The following is a 25,786-nucleotide window of genomic DNA, read 5'->3' on the forward strand; positions in this document are numbered from 1 at the left end:
CGTGAAGAATTCAGTAACCGTGACCATGATTTTATGCCACATCGGAAGACTTCTTGTGACGACAAAACAGTTTCGTATCAAATCTCGTTGGAGGTGAAACCTCGCATTTTGCACAACTCTTGTGGCGACGACTCTTTCCTCCACCTCGTAATATTTTTGCATCAAAAGCAAGCAAAGCAAGTAGCACAATTTATCAATATATCAATTAGCGCACGCACCGTTCGACCGTATAATTACACTTTTCATAATAATGTCCAGTCTAATTTAAAATATATTTTAAATTTATAACGCACACATATATACATGTTATATTTTACAATATTATTATTAATTTATCCATGTTAATTTGTAAAAAAGGTGAATATAATTTACAAATATTATTTATTGAGCAGATGACGTTAAAGTCTCTAATTAATTTTGGAAACTTTGGGAAAGCTCCTTGGGATACATCTATCGAACGTTATCATAGTGACGAAGGTGGTTATCATCACAGGTATCGCGCGTATGCGATAAATATTGCATATATTTAAAACACATTAATAAAGGAAAACGCATTAATATAGGAAAAAAAAATTTGTTGTAAATGATTACTCTTGGAATTTCAGAAGCTCCAAAGGAAAAGGTGGAAATAGTGCTGCGTTGAGTGCATTAACCTTGCTCGCTTTCCTGTTTCTTTTAAACGTTATGCAGGTATACATTTAATACAGAGTATATATGTACAGTCGCGGACTAAAAAGTTGTCCGTTTTTGCTAATACGATAAGTTTCGGAATATGGATCTTATTTAAGTATGCGAATGCATACGGCATATTTTAGCGGAGCAGACGTACAAGATGTATAAGGTGTCAAATATATTAATATATTAAATGAAATGATAATAAAATTGCTAAAATTCATATTTCAGCGGACAACCTTCTAGTCCGCGATTGTACACATTTAATATTACCCCACACACATTTATATATTTTTAAAGCTTATCTATAAAGAGTGCTTATTACCTTAATTTTAACTTATTACCTTATTAATTTTAATTTTATTTTATTACCTTAATTTTTTGCTTATATTACCTTTTGCTGCTTAAATTCTGTTATGTTTTGTAATATTAACGATGAAGAGACTAATTGTAAGGTATATAAACATATAAGTTATCGATAGTGTAAAAATATCGCAATGCCAATTCTATGAAAAGATTTGTCGATAAAAACGAGAAAAAAAATTACTTTTTATTATCAAACTTTTTTTATTTGCAAAGGGATGTCTCATTTTTTTCCACAAAATCGTTAATCGCGCTAAAGTATTGTATATTTTAAAAAATGTAATAAAAAAGATAAATAAAGTGGAGATGCCATGCAGATATATTTCATACATGTAAATATATATGTTTTTCTTTGTCGATTAATTTTTCCCGCTTTCTCTTCGTGATTGATTATTTTATTATCTAATATATAATCAATTGTATCTTTGGCTTTCTTTTAGCAATCTTTGCAGGACAATAACTCGACACTCGTCCCGCCAACCACCGCGCTGTTATTACGAGACACCGAAATGCCAATTGTCTTGGATAATGGAGAGGAAAAAGATACTACTAAGACAAAGGACGATTTCGCGGACGAGGTAGCAAATACATATGGTTCAAGAACAACGATGAAAGGTTACGCATAAGATGTGCAAGGATCGATTGACCATCTGACAGCCTTACATTTTCTATAGATAATTCGTTTTTCAAATATCACAATTTCTCTATTCGAGAATATTTATTTTTAATTTTTTGTTAACTTTTTTTTGACAAATATATTATATTATTAACTATATACAAACTCGTTATAAATATATGTAAATAATAAATATATAAAAAATGTATTATCTCAAAAATATTTCATGTCTCACGCGTTACTAGGAATAAAATATCGAGCATAACTGTCAAATAATCAGCGCGTGATTGAATGATTTTTTGAAATAATTAAGCCGTTCATCAAAACACATAAACAGTTTATTTTATTTTATTTCTCTTCATCCTTTTTGATCGTCGAATCATCATTATCATTCTGTCACAATCTGTTATCATCATCGTCATTATATCGTCATCGTCGTCTTGGTCGTTTAAACATATTCATTATTTATTAGCATTCGAAAATGTACATGTTCTTGTTCCTAATTTTATTTACATAACATTAGAAACATTTAAATATTTATTTTAATTCTATATTTTGTCATAGTCTTACATTGCATGAAAAATAATCACGAACGATATCATATATTATTGCTAAGAAAATGCGGGCAATGGGCGTTCTCTCTTTCGCCTGTATCGACGCGTCTCGAGGAGCTATATAGCTTCTCAAATTCTCTCTTCGAGCGTGTCATCCGGTCAAATTCCTGTCTCGCCTGGAGTTGCGCGATGGGCAACCTGCGCACAAAACTTTTGTTATTCTTATTTCATTTGGTTTTCAAATGTATCTTCCTGCGTCTCAAAGTATTCTCTGTTTACGATAAATCGAAATAATTCAGAGCGAGTCCAAGATGAGTAACTCTCTCTTTTTCGCCGAGCTTTCATTTTCGATTAAGGACACGTTTGGTTATATATTTTCTCTAATAACATTTATTATTCATGTATTCTTGTACGATTGTGCAATTGAAAAAAAGTAAATGATTATAGGCTGCCCGCCGCGTTACTCCGCCGTGATCTCTCGCTCAATATACTCGCTCTATATATACGCTTAGAAAGGATTAGAAAAGATATATATATCACGGGTTCGTTATATTCATTTCATTAATAAAATTTAATTAATAAGTCTTCGAATTGTCAAAGAGTAACTGTGGCACTCCCCCCCTTTCTCGATTGGTATCATTATCGGTAATAATAAAAATAATAAGTATTCGCGGGAAATATATATGATTCTCACGAATTACGCCGCCTTTGAGAAAAACGCAAGCGAACGAAATGTGTGTGAGTTCGTTTTTTTCAATTTCTTTTCCTTTTTCTGCCCCGATAGGTTATCCGCAAGATCATATTTTGACGAAAATCTTGCAAGTAACTGCGTGGGTTCACCAATTCCTCTATCTCTTAGACGAAAAAAGACCTACTTTCGTCCGAAACAATAAAAGTGCGGTCAATGCTTCATACACAGTCGATGAGTGTATGTAACGCGTGCTAGTCGGCATAACGAATGATAACGTCAAAGATGAAAAACTCGTGTAAATGACAAATAATAATTTCATCATAGACTTCACATATAAGCATTCTTTCAGAAGAGAGCCAACTAACAATAAAAAAAATATTAAAATGATATAAATAAGTAAAATTAATAAAATTGTAGTAATAAAATGTAAGTACAATAAGATTAATCAAATAAATAAAATAAATAAAAGAAAGAGTACAGATAATTATATTTTTATAAGAAATATATTATTTTTAAAAAAAGCTCTAGTTTAGAGTAAATTTTCTAGGACACTGAATATTTAATATTTAAAATTAGGAATTAATCTTGAAACTTTCTCGCAATGTGATTCTTGCAATTTTAAATATCTTTAAATAAGTTTGATTCCGATTCAATTTTCTGTCTTTGATTATGGTATGAAAGTGTTTACATTTTACATCATATATGACGTTACGATATTTGCACTCGCACGTAAATCCATCAATTTAACAACATGTGTAATGTAAACGATACAAAGACAAGAAGAAATTGCTCACAAGCGCAAAAATACATTATTTATCACTAGCAGAGTACATAATTTCACGCGAATATTATATTATGTACATGCGTTTTTCACCAATCGGATTTGCCAATCGCGATTGCGATTGCTGCGCGCGAAACGTTTCATATTTTACAGGAATCGAACTTTATATACAGGGTGTTTTAAAAAGGTGCGGCCAAACTTTAGGGAGATATTCCTCATACCTAAAGGATGAAAAAATGTTATATAAACATACGTGCGGAAATGCTTATTTTAGGAGTTAGAGCTTCTTTTCGGAATATGTGACGTTACGGCTGATAGAAGGTAGTGACCTTATCTGCCAGGTAAAAATCAGAAAAATATTGACCTTTAATGTTATTAAGAGATCATTTTTAATGTTATTAAAGGTCAATATTTGTTATTCAAAGTCAATATTTGTTGTTCTGCTAACTTCAAGGGATGCGCATCCCTTGAAGTTGGCAGAACATTGTGATCACATTTTGGTTCAGTTCTGTACTGTAAATCATCCGTGAAACAACCGATACAGCATCAAAACCAAAATATGTCTAAAATCGGGACATAAGACATCTTTAAGACGTCTTTAAGACATTTTATGACATAATATCTAAAAGACATCTTAAAGACATCTTAAAGACGTCTTATGTCTCGATTTTAGACATGTTTTGGTTTTGATGCTGTATGGGAAGGTTTATTGTAATTGTACAAAATCACAGCCATGGTTATGTACACAAATGCGGAACTTGCAGACATGCATTTCATTTATGGCTTGGCAGATGGTAATGGCCGGAACGTGCAGCGTTTATACCAGCGTGTATTCAGGCGAATGGTGGACATTTTCAACATTTGTTGTAATTGTACTCAAGGTCACTTTAAAAAAAATGTAAATAAACCTACTGATTAAACGATTATCGTCCACAATGATTAATCCTAAATTGTTTCTTGTAAATAATACAGTCAACAGTATTTTCAACATAACTCCTGAAATAAGCGTTTTTACACTCATCATGTTTATATAACATTTTTTTATCCTTTAGGTGTGAGGAATATCTCCTTAAAGTTTGGCCGCACCTTTTTAAAACACCGTGTATAATCTCGATAAAGTTCAAATTCCGATATCTTTGATGACACATGAAAATAATAAGCTTTTATACTTTTATTTATTTTTACGACGCCAAAAACACAACGCCTGCACATTTTAATCAGAGAAATTGAATATATATCTAGTGTGTCGGAAATTGAACTTGTAAAAATTATGCAAGTGTCGATCCCTATTTACTTTCTATATATATATATATATATATATATATATACTTTAAAAATTCGTTTAAAGCTAAACATCAAAATCTAAAAAAAAGAAAATTATCTTAAACGAATCATTTATATTATAGCTATGATGAATTGCGCTCATATTTTCGCAAAATCACCCATTACATGAAGAGACGTGTTCGTTATTCTTTTTCCTTCACCGAAAGGAGAAGAAGAAAAAGAAATAGAAACAAGCACGCCTGACTAATTCACGAAGGATTAATCGCTTACATATACAAGTTTATTAATCAATTAATCCATTTCTCTATTCAACCAATTTATGTACAGACCAATGTGAGAATAAAGAGTATATATAGGAACGTAGAGAAAGAGAATAAGGGTGGAGAAATAGAATAGCGATACATAAAAGCTTGATTCAATTCCTACGCGATTAATAAAAAGATTTCTCTGACACACGTCAAGCAAAATAAGTGTATGCAAATGACAAAGAAACGTTGCGAAATAAACATCATATTTGAATCGTTTTTCATTCTTTCGGGACTTTACGCGGAAGGATATATACAAGTATGAGAAATTTTCTTGAAAATTTTGACAAGTAAAAAAGACTACAAGACTTGTACTTGAATAACTTTCTCATTCTATCCTTATCGAATATTAATTACTAAATGCAATATCGTTAATCTTTTTCTGAATGGCTTGACGCAACATACAACTGGCAAAATGTTTCTGTCGCTATACATAGAACTGATATTATCGCATTGCGAACACAGTGCAGTTTTCAAATCGCATATTAGAAACCGCATATACAACGAGAAGAATAACATTGCGAGAATACTATGAAGAACATAATTCATCATCGATTAAATATCGAAATTATAATTGATCATTCGAGTAAATTGATAATTCTAAATTATAATTGATAAATCGATTTAAATTATAATCGAAATAATTGTTGTTATTATAATAATTGTTGTTATATACAAAATATATTGTAAAAGAGAAATAATCAAATCACGCGAAAAAATAAAACTATATGATTTTACTCGTAGATGCAAATATATAAATTTGGTTTGATTTTTTTTATAAACTCTTTACACATTCGCTATGAGATATGCGACATGTAAAATATATGTAATAAAACTTTTGACGTCGATATAATCTAATTATCATGCTTTAATTAAATAAGTATCAAACAATCGGTAAGCTTATTACGGCGTAACGATATATGCGATATCAAAACATATCAGTATTAATATCGATTAATTTAATTCGCCTTTGTTAATTAATTCAATTTAGACAGCTTTATTAGATCACGCGCGTTTGTTTTGAAAGAAATAAATCATTTTTAATGTCAATTTTTTGTGTCGAGTGATTTTTATCAAATAATATTTGAAAATTAACTCGCTCTCTTCTTTTCCCTCCTAATTTCTTTTCCCCCCACCACGAGATAAAAAGTATTTGATTTAATATATATTTTTGTTTATCATATAGAAATACTTTGCGCACACAATAACCAATACAAATAACCGCAAATTGATTGTAATAAATTGACCAATTGCAATAATCAAATGTAAAATAAAACAAAAAAAATAATTTAATGCAATAATAATTCTTACCCCTTACTGAACAAAACTTCGAAATAGAAATTATTATTATTTCAGAGAAATTATATATTATATATAATATACAGGGTGTCCGGTAATAGTCACGCCAACCGTCGTGTGCAGATTCCTGGGATCATTTGGAGACGATTCATCCTCAGCAAAAATGTCGAGACACCAATAATTTTCGAGTTATAAGCGATTGAAAATAAAGGGTTTTTCGCAAACGAAGCCTTGTGGAAATAAAATAATAATAAATTCATATTCTTCAGTTAATTTCAGGTAGAGTTTACTTTAATAGAATTTTAATTTAAGGCTTACAATTAGTTACAAAGATACATGATGGCAAAAATTGGAAACATGCAAATGATAATGACCTCCCTCGACATTTTCGCTGAGGATGAATCGTCTCCAAATGATCCCAGGAATCTGCACACGACGGTTGGCGTGACTATTACCGGACACCCTGTATATCCATCGATCTATAAAACAAAGATAAAAAAATTTATAATATATACTACATTTTTACAATTAGACTAATTTCCTCTCTTCTCCAAAACTTTTGGAGAAGATAGATTAAAAATTATATAATTAATTATAATTTGCATCAAAGTCTTTTGCTATGCACTCGAATTTCGTAGATCCAAAACAGTATATGTCGAAAATACATGACTATATTGTATAACCAACTTTACGCGTGTGTGTATGCCCGAAGGATTATTATTACTCTGAGATACAATTTAGGATTAAGCTGACGTCAAACTGTGCGCGCATTTCGTAATACGTATATATATGTATATATATATGTAATTTGTGCAGATTGTACGTTCGGTAATGTAAAGTTTCTACACTGTTTGTATATATTAGTTGTATAGTTCAGCGTTCGAGATTCATGATTTATGGTGGATCTTTGCGGCAAGCATCTCTTTGCATTCTGCACTATTTTCCACACGAATGTCTCTTATTTATACTCAAGCCCAATGTAACCGTATAAAGTACATAACGAACAAGCACAAATTTTGACATATCCGACGTATCGTAGCACATTTTACAAGAACCACAAACATTTTCATTTTGTTGAAAAATCCGAGTTAAGCCAAAAATGAATAAAGACTAATGACGAATCAGGAATACAAAGTGTGACGAATTTTTCTCTCTATACTATATATACACGCAGTACCCTCCATAAGTTTGGAAACACCCTACGTTTTATAAATAAAGTCGCACGCGGCAGTGATCTGCGCGGATTTTTGGTATAAATATATTTTGTAAGATATTTAAATGACGATGTTTCCATCTAGAACATTTGCAACATTTGTTAAATAAACACTTACAAAGCAAAACGAATCGATTTTATTATGTATTTCCTTTATATTGTATACTTTTATAGAATGTTTCCAAACTTGAGGAGGGTACTGTATATATTCATATATTTCATACAAATTGCACATCACATATATATAATACGCGCACAGTTTGGTATCAGCTTTGTTCAGTTTTGTGTTAGAAGCCGAAACAAACTATATATTTACATTTGTATAATTTGTAACGTATTAATAAGACAATCCTGATCCTAATGCCACACGTAAAAACAAGAAGCGAAATTCGATCGTTTAAATCGATATATAAAATATCAAACTTTGGCAGTTATGCTTCGGCTAAAAGAATGTCAAACAAAGATTATAAATATTAGAAATAAATATTGAGAGAAATATAATTGCCAACAATGTAATTGTTGAGGCCTGTGTCCACGATCTAGAACTCGATCCAAGTTCTAGTTCCGAAAAATGTGTAGCCAATAAAATTGTCACTTTTCCGTAAAAGCTGCAAATTAATTGGCTAATACAAACTTCTCGGTCCAAGAACTCGGACCAAGTTCTAACATGCTTCGCAATGCTTTAATCATCATCACTTCGTGATGGTACCTGCTTATGGTATCTATTAAAAAGTTATCGCTTTCTCAACTTCAACTTTACAATGAATTTCATGTATATCATTTAGAGAAATGAAACTGCGCACTTATATCCCAGTATCACAAAATTATCCTGCTCGACTTTGCATATTATCTTTATAGCGTTCTATATACGTACGATATATTGCCTTCTTATATTTTTTTGGAAAGACAAATATAAATATAACTTCAATTTTTCGCGAAAAAAAAAGGATCAAACTGTCGTTATCGAGCTTTCTTTGAGCAGTGCTCGATGAAACAATCTTTCTACGCAGACATTCGTTTACCTTCATCAATACGTTTCTCAGGAGGTAGATAATATAGAATTTTCTCTCTCTACGTCGTACGAGTTCAATCTATGGAACGCGTACGATTGACAAGCGTTACTCATCTCGACTCTCTCTGGAATTTCCGGCGAGCAATGAACGACAAAGAATAGACTCCCTTCGTAAAGAAATTAGCGCGAGTTTGCGAATGATGGCTCGCCAAGTCAAGCTCCGAAAGTAAGAAAGATAATGAGAGAAAATTGTGTGGCGAGTAGAAGAGTCGCCGATGCATTAGAAACGTTTCAACACGATTATTATTAGTTTCAACACATTAGTGTGATAGCAGAAAAAATCCATGAATACGTATCGCATTCAAACATGTTTCGATAAGTATTCTGATAATTATGCGGTGTGTTACGCCTGCGTCGGTTCGCCGACCGTCATAATGCGTTTGTGTTCTGGTCCAAGGAGAAAGCGTACAATATATTATATAATAACGGCGGCAGAACTGCGTTTGCGCGGATCCTGCATCACGATCACCGTACAATCGTTAATATATGTGTAAATGCTATCATACAAGTTTAAGAAACAATCGATCAATGAATGATCGCATACCGGTTTCTCCGGCTCAACATTGAATAAACTTCTTAATCTCGGTACGAGATCAACACGTGTCCACGAAAATATATAATACATACTTATATAAATCTACACTTATCTACGTACATATGATATAAAAGCTTTAAAAGCTTGCCCAAACACTGATGGGAGATCTCGCCTCATCGTCAGCGTTTACAATGGTTGATAAAATATAAAATGTGTATTTATATTTCACTAGTTTATATATACATGTATACATGTATATATATACATGTATATATGTACTATATGTATGCATGTATGTATGTAAGTATGTATGTATGTATGCGCGCGCGCATGCGTGTGCGTGTGTGTATACACAAACAATTTTTTGAACCCAGGAGAAGAGGCGAGATCTTACATATCCGAGCGATGTGTGAGCGCTACGCCGACGATTTATTTAATAATGACGTGATTCTCTCTCGATAGAGAAAATTAGCGACAATTCGCCGATATTTAGTAGAAACGTTAGCGAGCCATCATCCACACGTCTTCCCCGATTATAAAAAAACATCAACGCGTGTGTAAATAAATTAGAATAAAAATTGATATTCGTTCAACCGCATGATATTTCTCCAAAGAATCTTAAATTTATATTAAAAGAGAAAATGTTACGAAACATTTACATGTTGCTTTTTTTCTTAATTATAAATTCAATTGGAGAAATAAAATTCTCTTTAATAACATTACGAAACAGCTGTAAAAACGCGACTAATGCCGGCGGTCAAAAAAGAAATAGAGAAAGAATCGCGATATACGACAGATGATGTAATTCATACGTAAATAAACAATCGCATAACATACAATCCGAAAATATTTAGAAGTTCGAATGATTTTGAAGATGAGGGCGGTGTTTGATTATCAAAAGTTTTATCGATGCACCTCGCACAATAAAGAGATATTATATAGAATCTGCAAACAAGTGTAAAAACGATTCTGATTGTAAATTCTCCTCGAAACTTTTCTCGTAAAAGGAACCATGAAAATTGTAACGATAAGCACAAGTCCGTCTTTTTGGAATCAAACGATTTGTGTTTGTTCCGTGTCAGAGGCAAAAAGTCGGATCAACTTTCGACGAAGAAAAACTCCAAAGATTCTAAGGCGTGGGTGCGCTATATACTAGGTTTGTCATTATTATTATTATTACTATTTTTATTATTATTGGTGCTGATTCTCGTCGTTCTCCTCCTGCGATATGATGCTCGATCTATTGGACCGTACGTCAAGATCCATGGCGAAGGGTTTCGTCGAATTACCGCCGAGGAGCGCCTGATGTGTACTTTGACCATCGTCAATACTCAGCGAACATTCCAGCGAGCTATCACTGAAAGTACAGAAACAGATTTCTACTCGTCACTAGCGCCTTTGCGGATCGCCTCGGGCGAAACATGTGGTTAGTTGATTTTGACAACCGGTAGCCAATCGATTTACCTGACAATGCTGGCGCGATCGACGGAATTGCCGCCAGTGGTCGGCGCCGTACAGTTTTCACCGTTGCACGGTCGTTCGCCGTTGCTACTACAAGAGGAAGTTCTGGTACTAATGGTGATGGCGGTGGCAGTGGCGGTGGCAACAGTCGCCGCCGCTGTCGCCTCTCGCATAGACGCCCGCCTAGATTCTTCGTGGCACTCACACTTGCACTCCTCCGGTTGCACATAACTGTAACCGCCAGTAATCGTCTTTGCAATCTCGTCTTCCGGTCGCGGTATCGTCTGTATTCGTTTCGGCGCTTTCCGTTTCTCTGGTATCTCCTCGAAATTTATCCAGTTGCTCGGCCGCATTGTTGCTGTTGTAGCTGCTGATGTTGATGCTGATGCTGATGCTGATGCTGATGTTGATGTTGCTGTTGCTACTGATGATGCTGCTACTGCTGGTGCTGGTGCTCTCGGTGGCAGTGGAGGTGGACTGGGTGATTTTCCTTGACCGATAATGCTCTTGCGACCACCGTCCGGTGGCACTCTGCCCGCAAACTCTGTAAATGTGTTCGTCGTACTGGCATACTGCCGGCGCGGACTCTTCAACTTAAAACTATCCTCTCGCGGCAAAGATATCTTCATCCGCTCCACGCGCCGCTCATCCAGCGACGTCTGCATTACAAACTCGTCGAGTAGAGTCGGGTTTATCGGTGTTGTTGAACGCGGTCTTTCTATCGGAATTGTCCTAACACAAAAATTAAGTGGATAAATTTTATACATATATCAATGTATACATATACAGAGTGTTTCAAGTGTGATACATTATTGAGAAACCACTCGGAGGAAAAATTCCGAGTCACGATATTATGCCCCCCTCATGAAATCCTACAACTTTTATATAAAACTTTTCTTTTTCCCCCAAAAAACGTTTCATTTTTAAAATAATCGACTGTATCACTTAAAACACACTGTACTATATATATATATATACAGGGTGTCCCATTTTAATCTCCCCAGGCAAACATCTCGAAAAATATGGAAGATACGGAAAAATGTTTCAGACAAAAGTTGTAGGACTTGAAGGGGGACAGATGATGAAAATATGGACTTGTCCTTGAGTGATCTATTGAAGGTCAGGTTAAGATCATCGATGTTTTCTTAAATTGGTGGAACCCCCTATTTTTTATTGCATATTCTTGTAGCCCTTGTCGAGACGTTTTCAAAACACTACCTATTGATGTCTCTTACGCAAACCGTTCCCAAGATATGAAGCTTTAAAATTGACATACCGCCGGCATTTGCATTACCCGATGTACACCGCGGGGAGGTTGTTCAGTCGAATTTGTATATCAAGTGGCTCTAAAAAGGGCAGACTTTTTACTGGCTGGATCAACCACCGATTTTGCCTTCACTGGCTGGATCATTCTCCAATCTTTCTCTGAACACAAGAGAGGTGTAAATCCGACTAGGCAACCTCCGCGTGGTACATCTTGAGTAATGGGTATTGTAACTTTCAAGCCTTATAACTCAGAACTCAGGAAATTCTGAATGAAATTCAACTCATATATAGGGTTTTGGAAAGCTCTCGAGATAAGCTACAAGAATATGCAAAGAAAAGTAGTAGGTTCCATTTAAGCAATTGACGGTGACCTTCACGTGACCTTCAAATGACTATGCAAGGTCAAATCTTTTCCACTATCTTATGTCCCCCTTGAAGCCACACAACTTTTGTTTGACACATTTTTTCGTATCTTTTAGACTTTACGAGATATTTCGATGGCAAAGTTAAAATGGAACACCCTATATATATATAGTAAACAAACAAATTAACAATTTAGAGAGAGAGAGAGAGAGAGAGAGAAGAAAAGATACAAATATTTGTGTGTATTTCATGTATATAATTTAAATTTAACTATCAATACTGTATAATTTGACATCATCATTAATATGTACAAATTTGGAATTTTTCATCTAAAATAATTACTTTACTTCCTGAAGTCGTTGTTTAACAGGCAGGATAGGTACAGCGACGCTCTTCTCCAACGGCAGGGTCGTCGGTACATATGGAAGATCTTCCTCGAAACTTTCTTCGTAGAAGAGACCCTTTCGTTCATCCGGTAACTCCTCCGCCATCTTCTCAACCTTATTGCGAATAAATTCAATCTCCGAATCTCTTTCAGACTCTGAACTGTTGTGATCCAGATCGGATATCATGCTAGGCGTTTTTACTAAACTGTCCTTGTTGCTGACTTTGTCGTCGAGAAAATCGGATCTCTTGGTCGGATCATCTTGTGCAGCTCGTGTAGATTCCCTACAATCTACTTTTTTCTGTTGCGTCGATGCATCATTGTCATCTATCCTCTCAGGCGGTATAGGTTGCTGCTGACTCTCTCCTTTACTTTTTCTTTTTGGCTTTGCTACTTCTGGCCTTTTGCCAGTAGTCGATTCCCTCGACGAGCCGCTGGACAATATCCGCGAGTCCGTTGATTTAATCTCCGATTTTATCTCTGGTTTAATCGACGATTTCACCAATGGTAATGTTTCGACATTTATTTTGTTAGCCTGCGCGTTAATTTTCGATATCTGCGGATCCTTTAACACGCTCTCCAGAAGCTGATTATCCCTGGACATGGCCTGCGTCGTCACCATCATTGTCTCGATCTGCGCCTCGGTCCTGACTTTAACGATCGATGATGGCATTGGATGATGTTCAATCGATACCTCCGTGATTATGCTACTCGTACGTGGTTCCTCGGATTCGTACTCGTCCAGCAACTTGGTCGGCGTTTCCAGCGGTATCGAGACACTCTCCGACGGCAAGGCCTCCTCGTAATTTCTATCATCGGCGTGCAGGCTGATGAAGATTGAATCATCCTGGCGGTTTCGTTCCTTCTCCATATTAAACGTAAACTCGACGCGGCCGATGCTCTCTAAGGACGGATGTTCGACTCCGCTACGAGCGTCGAGGTCGCACGAGGCCGCGATCGCCTCATCGTAGCTCTTCTTTCTCTCACGTTTCTTGAATAGACTCAACGTAGACGAAAACATGCCTTTATTTTTTGAATCCTTTTTCAGGGTCGAGCCCTTGTCAACGGAGACCCTCTCGCGTGACTTTGAACGACTTCTCAAACTCTCCGTGGTGTCTTTCAGTTTCGACGTTAGATTCCGTCGTGGCTTCGTACTGGGCGACGGCGATTCCGGGCTCAATACGCAACCATCGGTTTTAGTCTATTTGATTATAAATGTAATAATTAATAATTGATATCAACAACTCGAAAACATTAATTTTATTAAGTTAATGTAAAATTTAGATTTCTTTTAAGGCTCCTGGTACCTTATCGACCATGTCGGAATCGTGACGTCAGAGGCGAGAAAACACACGCTAAAATTTTTTAGATGCCATTTCTAAATAAAAACATATTTGCATAAAATAACACTTAAGATCTCTTAATACACTTCTAAAAAACGCCGAAAACTATCCTTTTCCCTTTATAATCAATCAACAGCTGTAAAATGTAATATTATGAGGCCCAGTCCGTCTGGTCTTTGCACATGCGCAGTCATTCCGCATGTTAAAGTCTGATATCTCGATCATTTTACGGTTGTTGATTGACTGTCAAGGGAAAAGAATAGTTTTCGCCGTTTTTTAGAAGTGTATTAAAAAGATCTTAAGTGTTATTTTATGCAAATATGTTTTTATTTAGAAATGGCATCTAAGAAATCTCAACGTGTTATTTCTCGCCTCTGACGTCACGATTCCAATATGGCCGCGGTGAGCACCCAGGAGCCTTAATCATTTTTCTATTTTAAAAATCTTTATTTCTAATATGCGAGTATTCTGAAATTTCCATTTATAAAAAGACGCATACATGAAATCATGTTCTAATAAATTATATAATCTGTTAAAAAATATATAATGTTAAGGAATAAATGCACACACGCGCTTTAAAATATATACTCTGTATATGTATATTCTATTATTTTTCTTTAATTTCTTTCTAGATTAAATTTTTCTCGGAATATATTAAAATCCATATATTAAAATCCAATGATTATTGTGTTTAATCAGAAATATTTTTACACAAACTATATATGTAATATTTCGTTTTCTTTACTTTAAAAACGGTCTCCGATCAATATATGACAAATCTTTTTTGCACCAAAATAATAAACGATAAAAGTTGCGAGATATATGTACCTGCTTGAACAACGAAGCGAAGCTGCTCTTCCTAGATCCTACGGATGACGGACTAGGCGTTCGCGAGCCTTCGAGGTCACGCACTTTTTGATGTCTCGGTAATTTGGGACTTCCCGTGAAGCTACTCGTCGTAGGCGTCGTCTGCACAATTTCCTTAAAGTTTTGTGTCTTCTTTCTTTTATCGTTAAAATCGAGTGTCGCGGGTTTCTGAACTTCTTGAAGTTGAGCCTTTGTTGATTGCTGTTGCGGTATCGTCGTCGATCCTTGTTGTTCGCTTGATTTTTTAATAATTGGTACCTATTTCATATAGAGTATAAGGAGAATCAAAATGCATTACATCTGTTCATTCGTTATACAGTGCGTATATAGTACGTATTTTGTGACAGAATAAATTTATCTATCTTATTCTTTGAGAAAAGAGATATAGAGCACACTTTATAATAACATCAAACTCAATATTTACGAGATTCTTTTACATTTATAGAGAAAATTTTAATAATATAGAATATAGAAAGAGGACATTTTTTTAACTTACTTTCACATTTTTACTATTACACATGTGTATCGCTATGTGTTTGGTCCCATATATTCTAATAAAATTAACCAAGTTCGTGTAAAATCCGTTCCGATATACTGCTCGATAGAGAACCAAACGAATGATATAAAATGACAACTTGGACGACAGAGGCGAACCAACCTCTATGTTAGCTTTCTCCAGAAATCTCTTCGTAATTTCCACCTCTCGCTTAAAGATCTCTTTTCGTTCCTCGCGACCGCGTCTTCTAGGCTTGTCCAACGGATCCGGCTTCAAGTTGCCTCCAACCGTCATCGGTACCTTGATGCTCTCGGGAATCAGCGCCTTCGTAGTATCAGCCTCTCGCTTCAAGAGTATCTTTTCAAGATCATCGGTCTCCGGTTTCGACGGTTCTATCAGGTTGTCGACCAGCGTCGGTTTGCTTCCGCAGAACGATGTCTCCAACAGACACTTGTGCGGACTGGGAGATCTAAAGAAATGTACAAATTGAATATGACACAACAAACAGAAAGAAAGCGCTTTGCACGTCGATCATATAGTCATGCGTTATAAGCCTAATAAACTCTTCAGCTCCAAAAGCTTTATATATACAGGGTGAGTTTTTTTCAAGTGTTACAAACTTATATATATATATCGGAAACACACAAAGCATTTTAGGGAAAAATGTTTCGTACAAAAGTTTTATGACTTGGAGGGGGACATGAGATGGTGTCATTGGTTTGACCTTGGAGAATCGTTTGAAGGTGACCTTCACGTGACCTTCAAGCGACTCTCCAAGGTCAAACCAATGACACCATCTCATGTCCCCCTCCAAGTCATAAAACTTTTGTACGAAACATTTTTCCCTAAAATGCTTTGTGTGTTTCCGATATATATGTATAAGTTTGTAACACTTGAAAAAAACTCACCCTGTATATAAGCATATATAATAAATATGTATGATCTACTATATGTGTATATTATAGAATACTGTATATAAGTAACACAAAGCGCGTACACACATAAATAACATATACTGTAAGATTTTTCTTTCGACGAAGGTAATATCTCTTTCGTTAATATTGAGAATTTTCGAAGGAAATGTCAGGAAATTTAAAGTTAAAAATCAAATAAATGACAATTAAATATATGTATATAACAACTTTATTTTTCAATCGATCTATGTGACACACTTGATGAATATGATAAAAAACTTAATTCGACATTCTATTTTTCACAGAAAAGGAAGATATAATAAATCATAAAATATATATGTAGATTTAGAGTTCCAAGAGAGACTTGATAATTGGATTCAAACTTTTTCGCAAAACAAAATCTTGTTGATGAACAGCTTTTTAATTAACATGTATATTTTCTTCTCTAATATTATATATTTCTCAGGCGTTCCTCACCTGGAGGAAGTTGCCGATACAACCGAGAGCTTCCCGGAAACGCCGGAGCCTTGACTACCGACCGAAGACAATCTGGACGTTCTGCCACTGATATTGAGCAGACATATCTCCGAGCAATTACTGTCCTTACGTTCACGATCCAGTTGTTTGCCGCTGTAATCCGATTGAGATCCATCTACCTCCTTTCGCTTTCGTCTCTTGGACTCCCTTCTAAGATCCTGCTCGTGAACAGGATCTTGTAAGTCCAACTCTTCCGTGGAGGATCTGAGATCTTGGGCATTCTCTTTGTAGCCCAAAGTCAGCTTGCAGCCAGGCGGAGGATCCGCACCTGCAAATCTCCATCTTTAGGTTTTTTTCATGACAATATATCCTCTAAATCTCTCTTTAAAAAAAAATACCTATGTAAACTAAATCAGACGATATTAATACATCGGAAGATATTTCTCTTCTTGCATTATCGATTCCTCTAATCGTCTACATCTCTAATATTCGGACAAGCAACTATTACTTTACATTTTACATTTAAGTTTCGTGCTTTCTACAAGATGTATAAGATCATCAATGTATCATCGAACTATTCGAAACACAAATCTTCATGCTTATCATATTTGAAATGATGCACTCGATGCTATATCTTTTTCTTCACGTGCCATGCCCGTCTATTCCGGACTTAGGCGACTTCTCTTTCATATACATGTGTTGCGCATGTGGATTATACACATTGTATATGGGATCTACAGTTTAAACGCCGGTTCCGAACGGCCATGATCTTTGTTTACCATTTTTAGAGAAGTGTACTAGGCAAGGTATACTCTCGGTGGTTTGCCATTGCCTTCCGAGAGGAGAACGGGCGAATATAATTTTTGGTCTTACCGGGAATCGAACCCGGGACCCTTGGCTCTATAGATCATGCTCGCACTCTATAGACCACGCTCGCCCTCGATGCTATATATTGACCGCAATTGTTGAATAAATCTTCAAAGAGCTTTTAAAAAAGATTATCGTCTTCAAAACTAGCATTCGATCTAAAAATAACCGCTATATTGTACGATATTATTTTTACAAGCTCCAACTATACATATACTATATTCTATCTATATATTTATCAATTGCGTATAATATTAGTTTGATGGAATTAGTAATTTCGATTAATATAGAGAATCGTCGAAAGAAATATCTTCTATAAGAGAAACTCAATATATACTTATCATTTTTTCTATTTTTAAAAAAGTAAGATGATTTTTTTAAATGTAAGATTTTAGTTATGAAATGCAATTCTACATAGTGTATTTATACCGTGACGAGGTCTAAGAAAAAAAAATTAACGACGCGTTCAGAAAATTATAAAGATTATCGATCGATAGGAACGGCAACACAAAATAGCTATAAAGGCCTGTGTCCACGATACTAGAAATCGGTCCGAGTTCTCGATTCAAGTTCTCGAATAGAAGTAGTTGTACTTTGACGACTCTAGATGGCTTATAGTCAAATACGTAAAAAAATCAAGGAAAAATTATTAAAAGTTATGAAAATTACATTTCTATTATCCAATGTCACGTTCACCAACATTTATTAGCTATTTATAAAGTAATAATGTTGACAACAAGAAATTAAATTGATATAAACCTAGCAACTAGTATAATAGGAAAAATGGGACGCGACGCATTTTTTCATCCGAGCTTTCTATTCGAGTTTTGCATCCAAATTCGGTGTGTCCACGATCCGAGTTTTAGTAACTTTTTCTCGGTCCGAGAACTCGGACCGAATTCTCGGATCGTGGACACAGGCCTTAAGAAACTCAAATCGTTTGAGAGCAATCTATAAGTAAAGAAAATTCGATGAAATTTTAGATTTACCCAACACGTTAATTTTTGCAGCGTGTACCCGTACGAAAACCCATTAAATAATCGAGATGGACAGGCAAACCTGTTCTCTCAGTCAGACCTAATCTAATTGAATCGATCACACACACAGGACACCTTGACCCGAGGAATCCTTTTTTCTAAAAGCTATTCGAAATATTCTACCTATGCGCACAAAGTTCTCTTCTTACCTCCGAAGATTAGTCATCCTTGATATCGCGCATTGTCTTGATATTTTTTTATATATATTTTGTCTTGACTTTTTTACTCTCGATTATGTTTGTTGAAAAATGCATTCACACATCTATCAAGTTTTTGTATTGCATGAGTTTGTCTATTTTGTATGTGTACTAAAGATGTAGCTCACAAAAATATCTGGTCTACAAAAGTAATATTTAGTTAAGGTTAGGATGAAATGAAATCTAAGATAAAATGAGATGGAATATCAGAGTTACTTTCTGAAATATTCGGTAATTTCATAACCTGGTTATCTGCGGAATATTTTCGGCTAGCATATCTTACACGATCCTAAAATCATCATTTCTCAATCTCATATTATGTCATCAAGCCATTAACTTGTATCCGATCATTAATCACTATACATTTGCCTTTCATTTATTATTAGTTGATTTTATTAATAATTGTGAGATTCGCGATACTCGCATTTTTTCGTTCTTTTATTTTTCCGATCTGAAATACTTATTCTATTAACTCTCTTGTATAATATAATTCTATCAATTTCAATTCTATGTTTAAACTTTTTGCGCCGTTAATTTTATTACTATTATAGCCAGAGAGAGAGAGAAAGAGAGAGAGAGAGAGAGAGAGAGAGAGAGAGAGAGAGAGAGAGAGAGAGAGAAGAGAAGCGATACAAAAATTTTAAATGCATTCAAAAAAATGTGTGTCTAATGAAAAATTCGAGAAAAATACTTGAATATTTTTACGATATCATAATTCTCGATATACCTACTTGACTCAATCGTAAACAATGAAAAAAAATTGACATTTACTTATAAAATTATTTTTACTAAAATAATATAAAATTATTTGAACGTTACGGATAGCAAAATGTGACAGTGCTGATCCATTGAAAAAAATGTCGAATGTTTCGAGATAAGAAAAGGGTAGAAAGATCGCAGAATAGTTTGCAAAAAATTAATCACCTGCGAGAAGCTCCCGCTCAGGCGATGAGTCTCTGGAATTACTGTCCTCGTGGTGCGAAGAGCTGCTCGCTCTGCTGATATCAATTCGCGGCGTGCTGGGCGTCTTGAGCGAACTACCAGGCGTTGCCGGTGTAGTAACCTCGACGATGCCCGGCATTCGCCCCGCCGCCGCCGTCACCGCCGTCGCTGATTCCCCCTGCATTCAAATTCGTATCCTGGTTTGTCGTGAATCGTAGTACAGGCACACGGGGTTGGTTGATTGGTCGATTGTTTGGTTGGTTGTTTGGTGGGCTCAGATCGCGGGCTGGCTTCTCGCAGGGACGATCGAGGAGGTCGATTTCGAGTACGTACATCAAGATCCAAGCCAAACGGATCTCATTATCAGTGCGAAGGAGAGGGAGAAGAGAGAGAGAGAGAGAGAGAGAGAGAGAGAGAGAGAGAGAGAGAGAGAGAGAGAGAGAGAGAGAGAGAGAGAGAGAGAGAGAGAGAGAGAGAGAGAGAGAGAGTAAATGAGAGAGCCAGGGTAATGACTCAGAGGAAACTCGGAGTAGGACTCACGTTTTCCACTTCGTCCGACAGGTCTTCGAAGGATGCTATCGGCGCTGGTCCAAGCTTCTTTTGATGAGCACTCGGTAATTCTGACGTCATTTTTGGGTGCTCAGATGATGCTGGAAGAATGTGAAAAATCGAGTAATTCACCGCTTGATAGCGTGAGGGAAAAAAATATACTCTCTATCGTTTCGGTTATTACGCTTTCTTATATATTCTTGCCGTTGTTGCACGATACTTGTAGAGTATGTATTATGTAATGATGCCAACAGGTGTATGTCGCGTTACGCCTCGTGCCGCGATTTCTCGCTTGATAAAGCTCAAGAAATTGCTCGTAACGATGCTTATAATAAACAATAAAAGGATTTACATGCTATCATTTTTAGCTGTAAATTGAAATTTATAACATACACACGTGCGCGTTATTTGTATACAGTATATTATTTACTTCTCTTTTTCTTGCTTTATACAATTTTCAAACATCTATCTTGCTCTTTTTATTTTATTAGTCATTTTTTATATAATGAAAACTCTCTTTATAATTAAAAGAAAAGGAAGAAACCATCTTTTCTCTCTCGTCAATTTGAGTCAATCCGAGTCACAAGAAAACATACAGAAAAATCATATATTTATATATAGTACGAGATTTATTAGTCACGCAAATTGTTGTACATTAGCAAAAAGTAAACAGACTCTTGTTAAATAATATAAATTTATAAAAATTCTCGCTGTAACTGTGTCGGCTTTTGCACATTAGCTTGCTAGCGCTAGAATGTTTAAGCGAAGGACTATTTCATTAGAGACAATACTATTCACAATGTCGCACTAAAGAAATAGATATTTGTCACGCTCATGGCAATTGTTTAAAAGTTGACCCAAGTGCACGTTATTCAACGAGTCGTTGTGCAAAATTGCGCAAGAAGCAAGACACAAAGCACAGAAAATGCAACTACAAAATAATCAAATATATGATGAATGTTAAGCAAATCTCAAAAAGTGTAATAACAACCACGTTTCGCACACAATTTTCTCAATGTCATTTCTGCGCGAAAAGAGAGAAGCGAGGAAAAGATTACATTTCTCACAATCAGACAAATATACAATTATTCTCAAATATCTGTATATACTGTAAATAAAACGTATTTATGGAATCCACAATGTTGCACCCAATGACAAGAAGAATAAAATCAAATGTATTAAATTAAACAGACAAGATATATAAAATTCCCATCGTCATATATATTATAATTTTTTTTCCATTTTTGGAAAAAATCCTCATGTTTAACACAATTACATTAATTATCGGCGACGAAATTATCGTGATACATATGTAAATTGTTAGTATAGAGCCTTCTTGATGTCAGAATTATACACATATAGAAGAAAAGAACCTAACAAAAAAAAGAGAAATCTTATTGTTAGCGGTGAAATAAATATGGTAAGGTTCGTTGAGCCTTTCTTCCATATTTCAGATGTTTAATCTCTAGTGTTATAAATTGATTATTGGAGCGTTCTCCAAATCGTTCAAACAATGTATTGAACAAATCAAGTCAGTCCCGTTCGCGTGACTTTGGCGTTCAAAGTGTTAAAGAATATACCAAAGCAATATGTTTTGCAATTCAAAAAAAAACTTTCTCGACGTTTATTCTTGCTCGAAATGTGGCGCAAAGGAACATAACAAGAATGTGATAAAACATACATAGAATATATAAGTATACTTTCATCGCCTGTGAGAAAAAAAACAGTCAAAATTGCAGAGAAGACGATGGAATTTATCTGGTGATGTGCACAAGTGCTGGTAATTATTATATAGGAGCTCTTTAAACGAATACAAAGTATAATTCGAAAGAACATCACCGGATATCGAGTCAGCGAAATCATAGCGAAACCATCATTCATATGAATCGATAATGATATTATGTATATCAATGATAATTTATTCAATATCATAATTATAATTATCATAATTATAAAAAATATTCTGCAATATTTAAAAGTTCCATTAATTAAAACTAAAAAAATAATACTTTTGTCTAAACGAATTCAAAAGTACTTTCACAATTTAAAGTCTACATTTGTCACGATTAAACAAACGTATCCAATTTGTATATAAGTTTGCCAATCGCGAATAACGTCTTATGATCGACGGTGGTTGACATAATACTGTTATACTTGATGCATATATGGTAGCGGTACAACTCATACATTCTGCAGTCCTTTTAATAAAACTGTAAATAGTGGAGATTGCTCATCATTTCTGCTATAAACATCTAAAGATTTCTTTGTATGAAAAATTGAATGCGATTATGCCAATTTCATTCAATCCGTTAATAAATGTATCTATCACATTTATTTTAAATTTGTCATTTGTTAAGTTAGTCTAATCAATATCTCGCATATCCCATAGTTTAAGGATATTCAACCAGTAGGTCAAGTACACAAAATTATTAATTGATAAAGATAAATATTATTATTAATGAGAATAATTAATTCATATTATTAATAACAGAATATTATAGAGTAACGATAAACACGCATCGGCGCGATACACGAGTTATAAGTTGTACCCGTGCCGAGCTTGGCCGTTACGCTCCTGACCGCGCGAATTTCATGCGCTCCCATACGTCAACTTCAATGCCTCACCATTCAAATTCTATTCATTGGATCACATTTTTGTAAAGAACTTTCTTAGAACTCGACTTAGAATTTCATGAAGAATCTGTCATTAAAAGCTTCTTCGCCAGTTCTGGGACACCCTGTATAACTCATTGGTTTTTTTTTTATGTAGCTTGTTTTCCGCTAATTTTTATGTATTGTGTGTGTGTGTGCGTGTGCGTGTGCGTGTGCGTGCGTGCGTGTGTGCGAGCGTGCGCGCGCGCTATATATATTATATATACAGTGTCACTTAAAGACCGCCCGCCAAGTACATGGCGTTATTCCTTACCAAAAATAAAGTCGAAAAGTCCTGAACAATTTTTTTTCTAAAACACTTAATAATGGAGTAATAATTCAGTAAAGTATATAATGACCAAATAGCGCCGAACTTTATCCTGGCGCACGTCAGTGAGTCGCACAGTGTGCATGAGTACATATTACCAGGATTTACTGAATTATTACTCCATTATTAAGTGTTAAAAAAAAATTGTTCAGGATTTTTCAATTTTATTTTTGGTAAGGAATAACGCTATATGTACTTAGTGGGCGGTATTTAAGTGACACCCTGTATATATAATATATATATATATATATGGATATATGTATGCGTATATATGTATATCATCTCAATATAGTAGAAAAATATTTTTTTATCGTATCTTACTGCATTTAACACGATTTAAATTTTTAAATTATTATTCTCTCAATTAATTCTTTCTCTTCATCAACAAGATAATGTAATAATACTTTCTTTCTACCATTCCAGTTTTACTGCATATAAATTAATTATATATAATAAGAAAAGAGAAGATGTGAGTGAAAGAATCACACATATCGCAAAATTAAATAATAACGTGCAAATTTTGCAGGACATTCTCTCCCAGCATGAATAATTCCCGCGTGAAAAATCGCTATTTGGGAAATATAACTGAGATTCGACTATTATCAACGATGTAAAAGCAGTGAATCTTTCATTCGAAAAAAGTAATCGAATAAATTCCACTTGCGGTAAAATCAGATTTCAATGCCGCGGACACGTGCGGAAATTATTTTTTTTATATTATTCGCAACGGCGAAATAAATTGAAAATAAAAACTTGAGAGATGTAAAATGTAAAATTATTTTGGTTCTTTTTTATCTTTCTTTTTTGGCATGCCACTAATGTCAGAGAATCGAATCATCAAAATCTAATTATTTATTAATTTTTCGTACAAGCATATTATCACTCACTCGAGATTCATTCCTTGTCTGTTGAGAAAGCTCATCGAAATACGCGTAGAAGCTGTCAAGCATCGCATTAAACACCAGCATCAACACCAGCACCAGAACCAGAATCAGAATCAGAATCAGCACCAGCACCAGCACCAGCTCTAGCACCAGCACCAGCACCAGTACCAGCACCAGCACCAGCACCAGCGGCAGCGCCAGTACTGGCAGCACCTCTACTTCCTGTTTCTGCACTGTCTTGGTCGACTTGTCGCTGCACTCGTCGACACGCACACCACCATCGAAATTCAATCGTCAGCATCGCCGTCGTTTTCGCCTTACCTCCGCGACACGCGTACACCGAAAAGATGAAGCTCGCTTGCGTTCCTGGAAGTGGCGAGGTCGAAGCGACGAAAAAGCGGGACACTGACACTCCCCTCCACCGCTGCTTGTGCGACCATCCTCTTCGCGATATACTATCAATCACCCCCAACGTCCTAGTTTCCTCCCCTCGAAAAGGGCGCGCTCGCGCTTCTTCTCGGACAAGTACACACATATATACGTACGCATATATGCATGTACATAATGTATCCCGGTCGCAACTCCCGATCTAACCGGAAACGACATAGCACTTACACTTACCCCAGTCTCGTGTCCTCCATTGCCACATCTATCGGGCGGCCGATCGATTCCCTTTTCCAGCTACTCCATTTCTGTATTCTCCCCTCGTGTATGCAAGACCTGGTGCTTTTCTCGCTTTTCCTTTCCTTTTTTTCTAACCCTCTCTCACTTTCTTGTCTCACTCACTGTTGCGCTCTTTTTTTCTTTCTTTCTTTTTTTCTCTCTCTCTCTCTCTCTCTCTCTCTCTCTCTCTCTCTCTCTCTCTCTCTCTCTCTCTCTCTCTCTCTCTCTCTTTCTCTCCTTTTTTTCCTTTCCTTCTTCCCTCTTCAATTTCTCTCCTTTTCACCCTTTCACGGTCTTTCCCTCGTTCTCGCACTCTTGCGGCCTGGGCCCAAACAGCTCTTCTCTAGCATGACATCTTTGCCTTGACAGTTTACATCTTGATTAGCGGTCCCCACCAGCTGTGCTCCACAGGAGACGCGCTCTCTGGCCCCTCCGCAGCGGCACACAGGCACACACCACGACGACCGACGACTTGCGTCCTACAAAACAGTCCTACTCGATCCTACTCGTGTTCGCCTCGCGCACGCTCCATCGCACACTCCAGCGTTGTTTCAGGGGTGCGCAGAGTACATGCAGGGGTGTGCATGCTTGGTAGTCGCATGCCGTTGACAAACAGCGGATGATTTGAGAAAAAAATGTACGACATATTTTTTATCAAATATTTTCTGCGTCATTCGTTTTGAAAGAATCTGCCAACACTTTTTATCTGC

General features: G+C 35.6%; 2 protein-coding genes across 7 annotated transcripts; one reads left to right on the forward strand and one right to left on the reverse strand.

Annotated features, from left to right (window-relative positions):
- The first annotated feature begins 392 nt into the window (after positions 1–392).
- Positions 393–1,798, forward strand: LOC145943155 (uncharacterized). The gene is made up of 3 exons (XM_083050614.1): positions 393–493; positions 606–690; positions 1,476–1,798. The coding sequence occupies exons 1-3, from the start codon at positions 393–395 to the stop codon at positions 1,659–1,661; spliced, it is 372 nt and encodes a 123-aa protein (XP_082906740.1). The 3' UTR covers positions 1,662–1,798.
- Positions 1,799–1,971: 173 nt separating this feature from the next.
- LOC145943321 (uncharacterized) lies at positions 1,972–25,594 on the reverse strand. 6 transcript variants are annotated; one of them, XM_083050836.1, is made up of 11 exons: positions 25,035–25,594; positions 24,417–24,779; positions 20,541–20,650; positions 19,983–20,178; positions 16,958–17,285; positions 15,729–16,035; positions 15,032–15,328; positions 12,818–14,061; positions 10,850–11,578; positions 10,566–10,742; positions 1,972–7,044 (listed from the first exon to the last, which is right to left on the reverse strand). In XM_083050836.1, the coding sequence occupies exons 3-10, from the start codon at positions 20,628–20,630 to the stop codon at positions 10,577–10,579; spliced, it is 3,357 nt and encodes a 1,118-aa protein (XP_082906962.1). In that variant the 5' UTR covers positions 20,631–20,650; positions 24,417–24,779; positions 25,035–25,594; the 3' UTR covers positions 1,972–7,044; positions 10,566–10,576. The 6 variants fall into 6 exon arrangements, with proteins under 6 accessions (XP_082906962.1, XP_082906959.1, XP_082906958.1 ...); XM_083050833.1 differs by lacking the exon at positions 24,417–24,779 and having other exon boundaries at positions 1,972–2,403; XM_083050832.1 differs by lacking the exon at positions 24,417–24,779.
- Positions 25,595–25,786: the final 192 nt, after the last annotated feature.

Source organism: Prenolepis imparis, unplaced genomic scaffold (assembly GCF_030444845.1).
Source record: "Prenolepis imparis isolate NDT839.2.m4 unplaced genomic scaffold, iyPreImpa1.0 SCAF_11, whole genome shotgun sequence".
Lineage (NCBI taxonomy): Eukaryota > Metazoa > Arthropoda > Insecta > Hymenoptera > Formicidae > Prenolepis > Prenolepis imparis.

Excerpts from the sequence above, each read along its gene's own strand:
- LOC145943321 (XM_083050833.1), bottom strand. The coding sequence starts at position 25,062 with ATGTGGCAATGGAGGACACGAGACTGGG. Across the intron at positions 14,062-15,031 it reads TCGCTTCGTTGTTCAAGCAG|ACTAAAACCGATGGTTGCGT; the intron begins GTACATATATCT and ends ATAATCAAATAG. Across the intron at positions 10,743-10,849 it reads GATCGCGCCAGCATTGTCAG|TGATAGCTCGCTGGAATGTT; the intron begins GTAAATCGATTG and ends CTGTACTTTCAG.
- LOC145943155 (XM_083050614.1), top strand. The coding sequence starts at position 393 with ATGACGTTAAAGTCTCTAATTAATTTTGGAAACTTTGGGAAAGCTCCT. Across the intron at positions 494-605 it reads GAAGGTGGTTATCATCACAG|AAGCTCCAAAGGAAAAGGTG; the intron begins GTATCGCGCGTA and ends TTGGAATTTCAG. Across the intron at positions 691-1,475 it reads TTCTTTTAAACGTTATGCAG|CAATCTTTGCAGGACAATAA; the intron begins GTATACATTTAA and ends GCTTTCTTTTAG.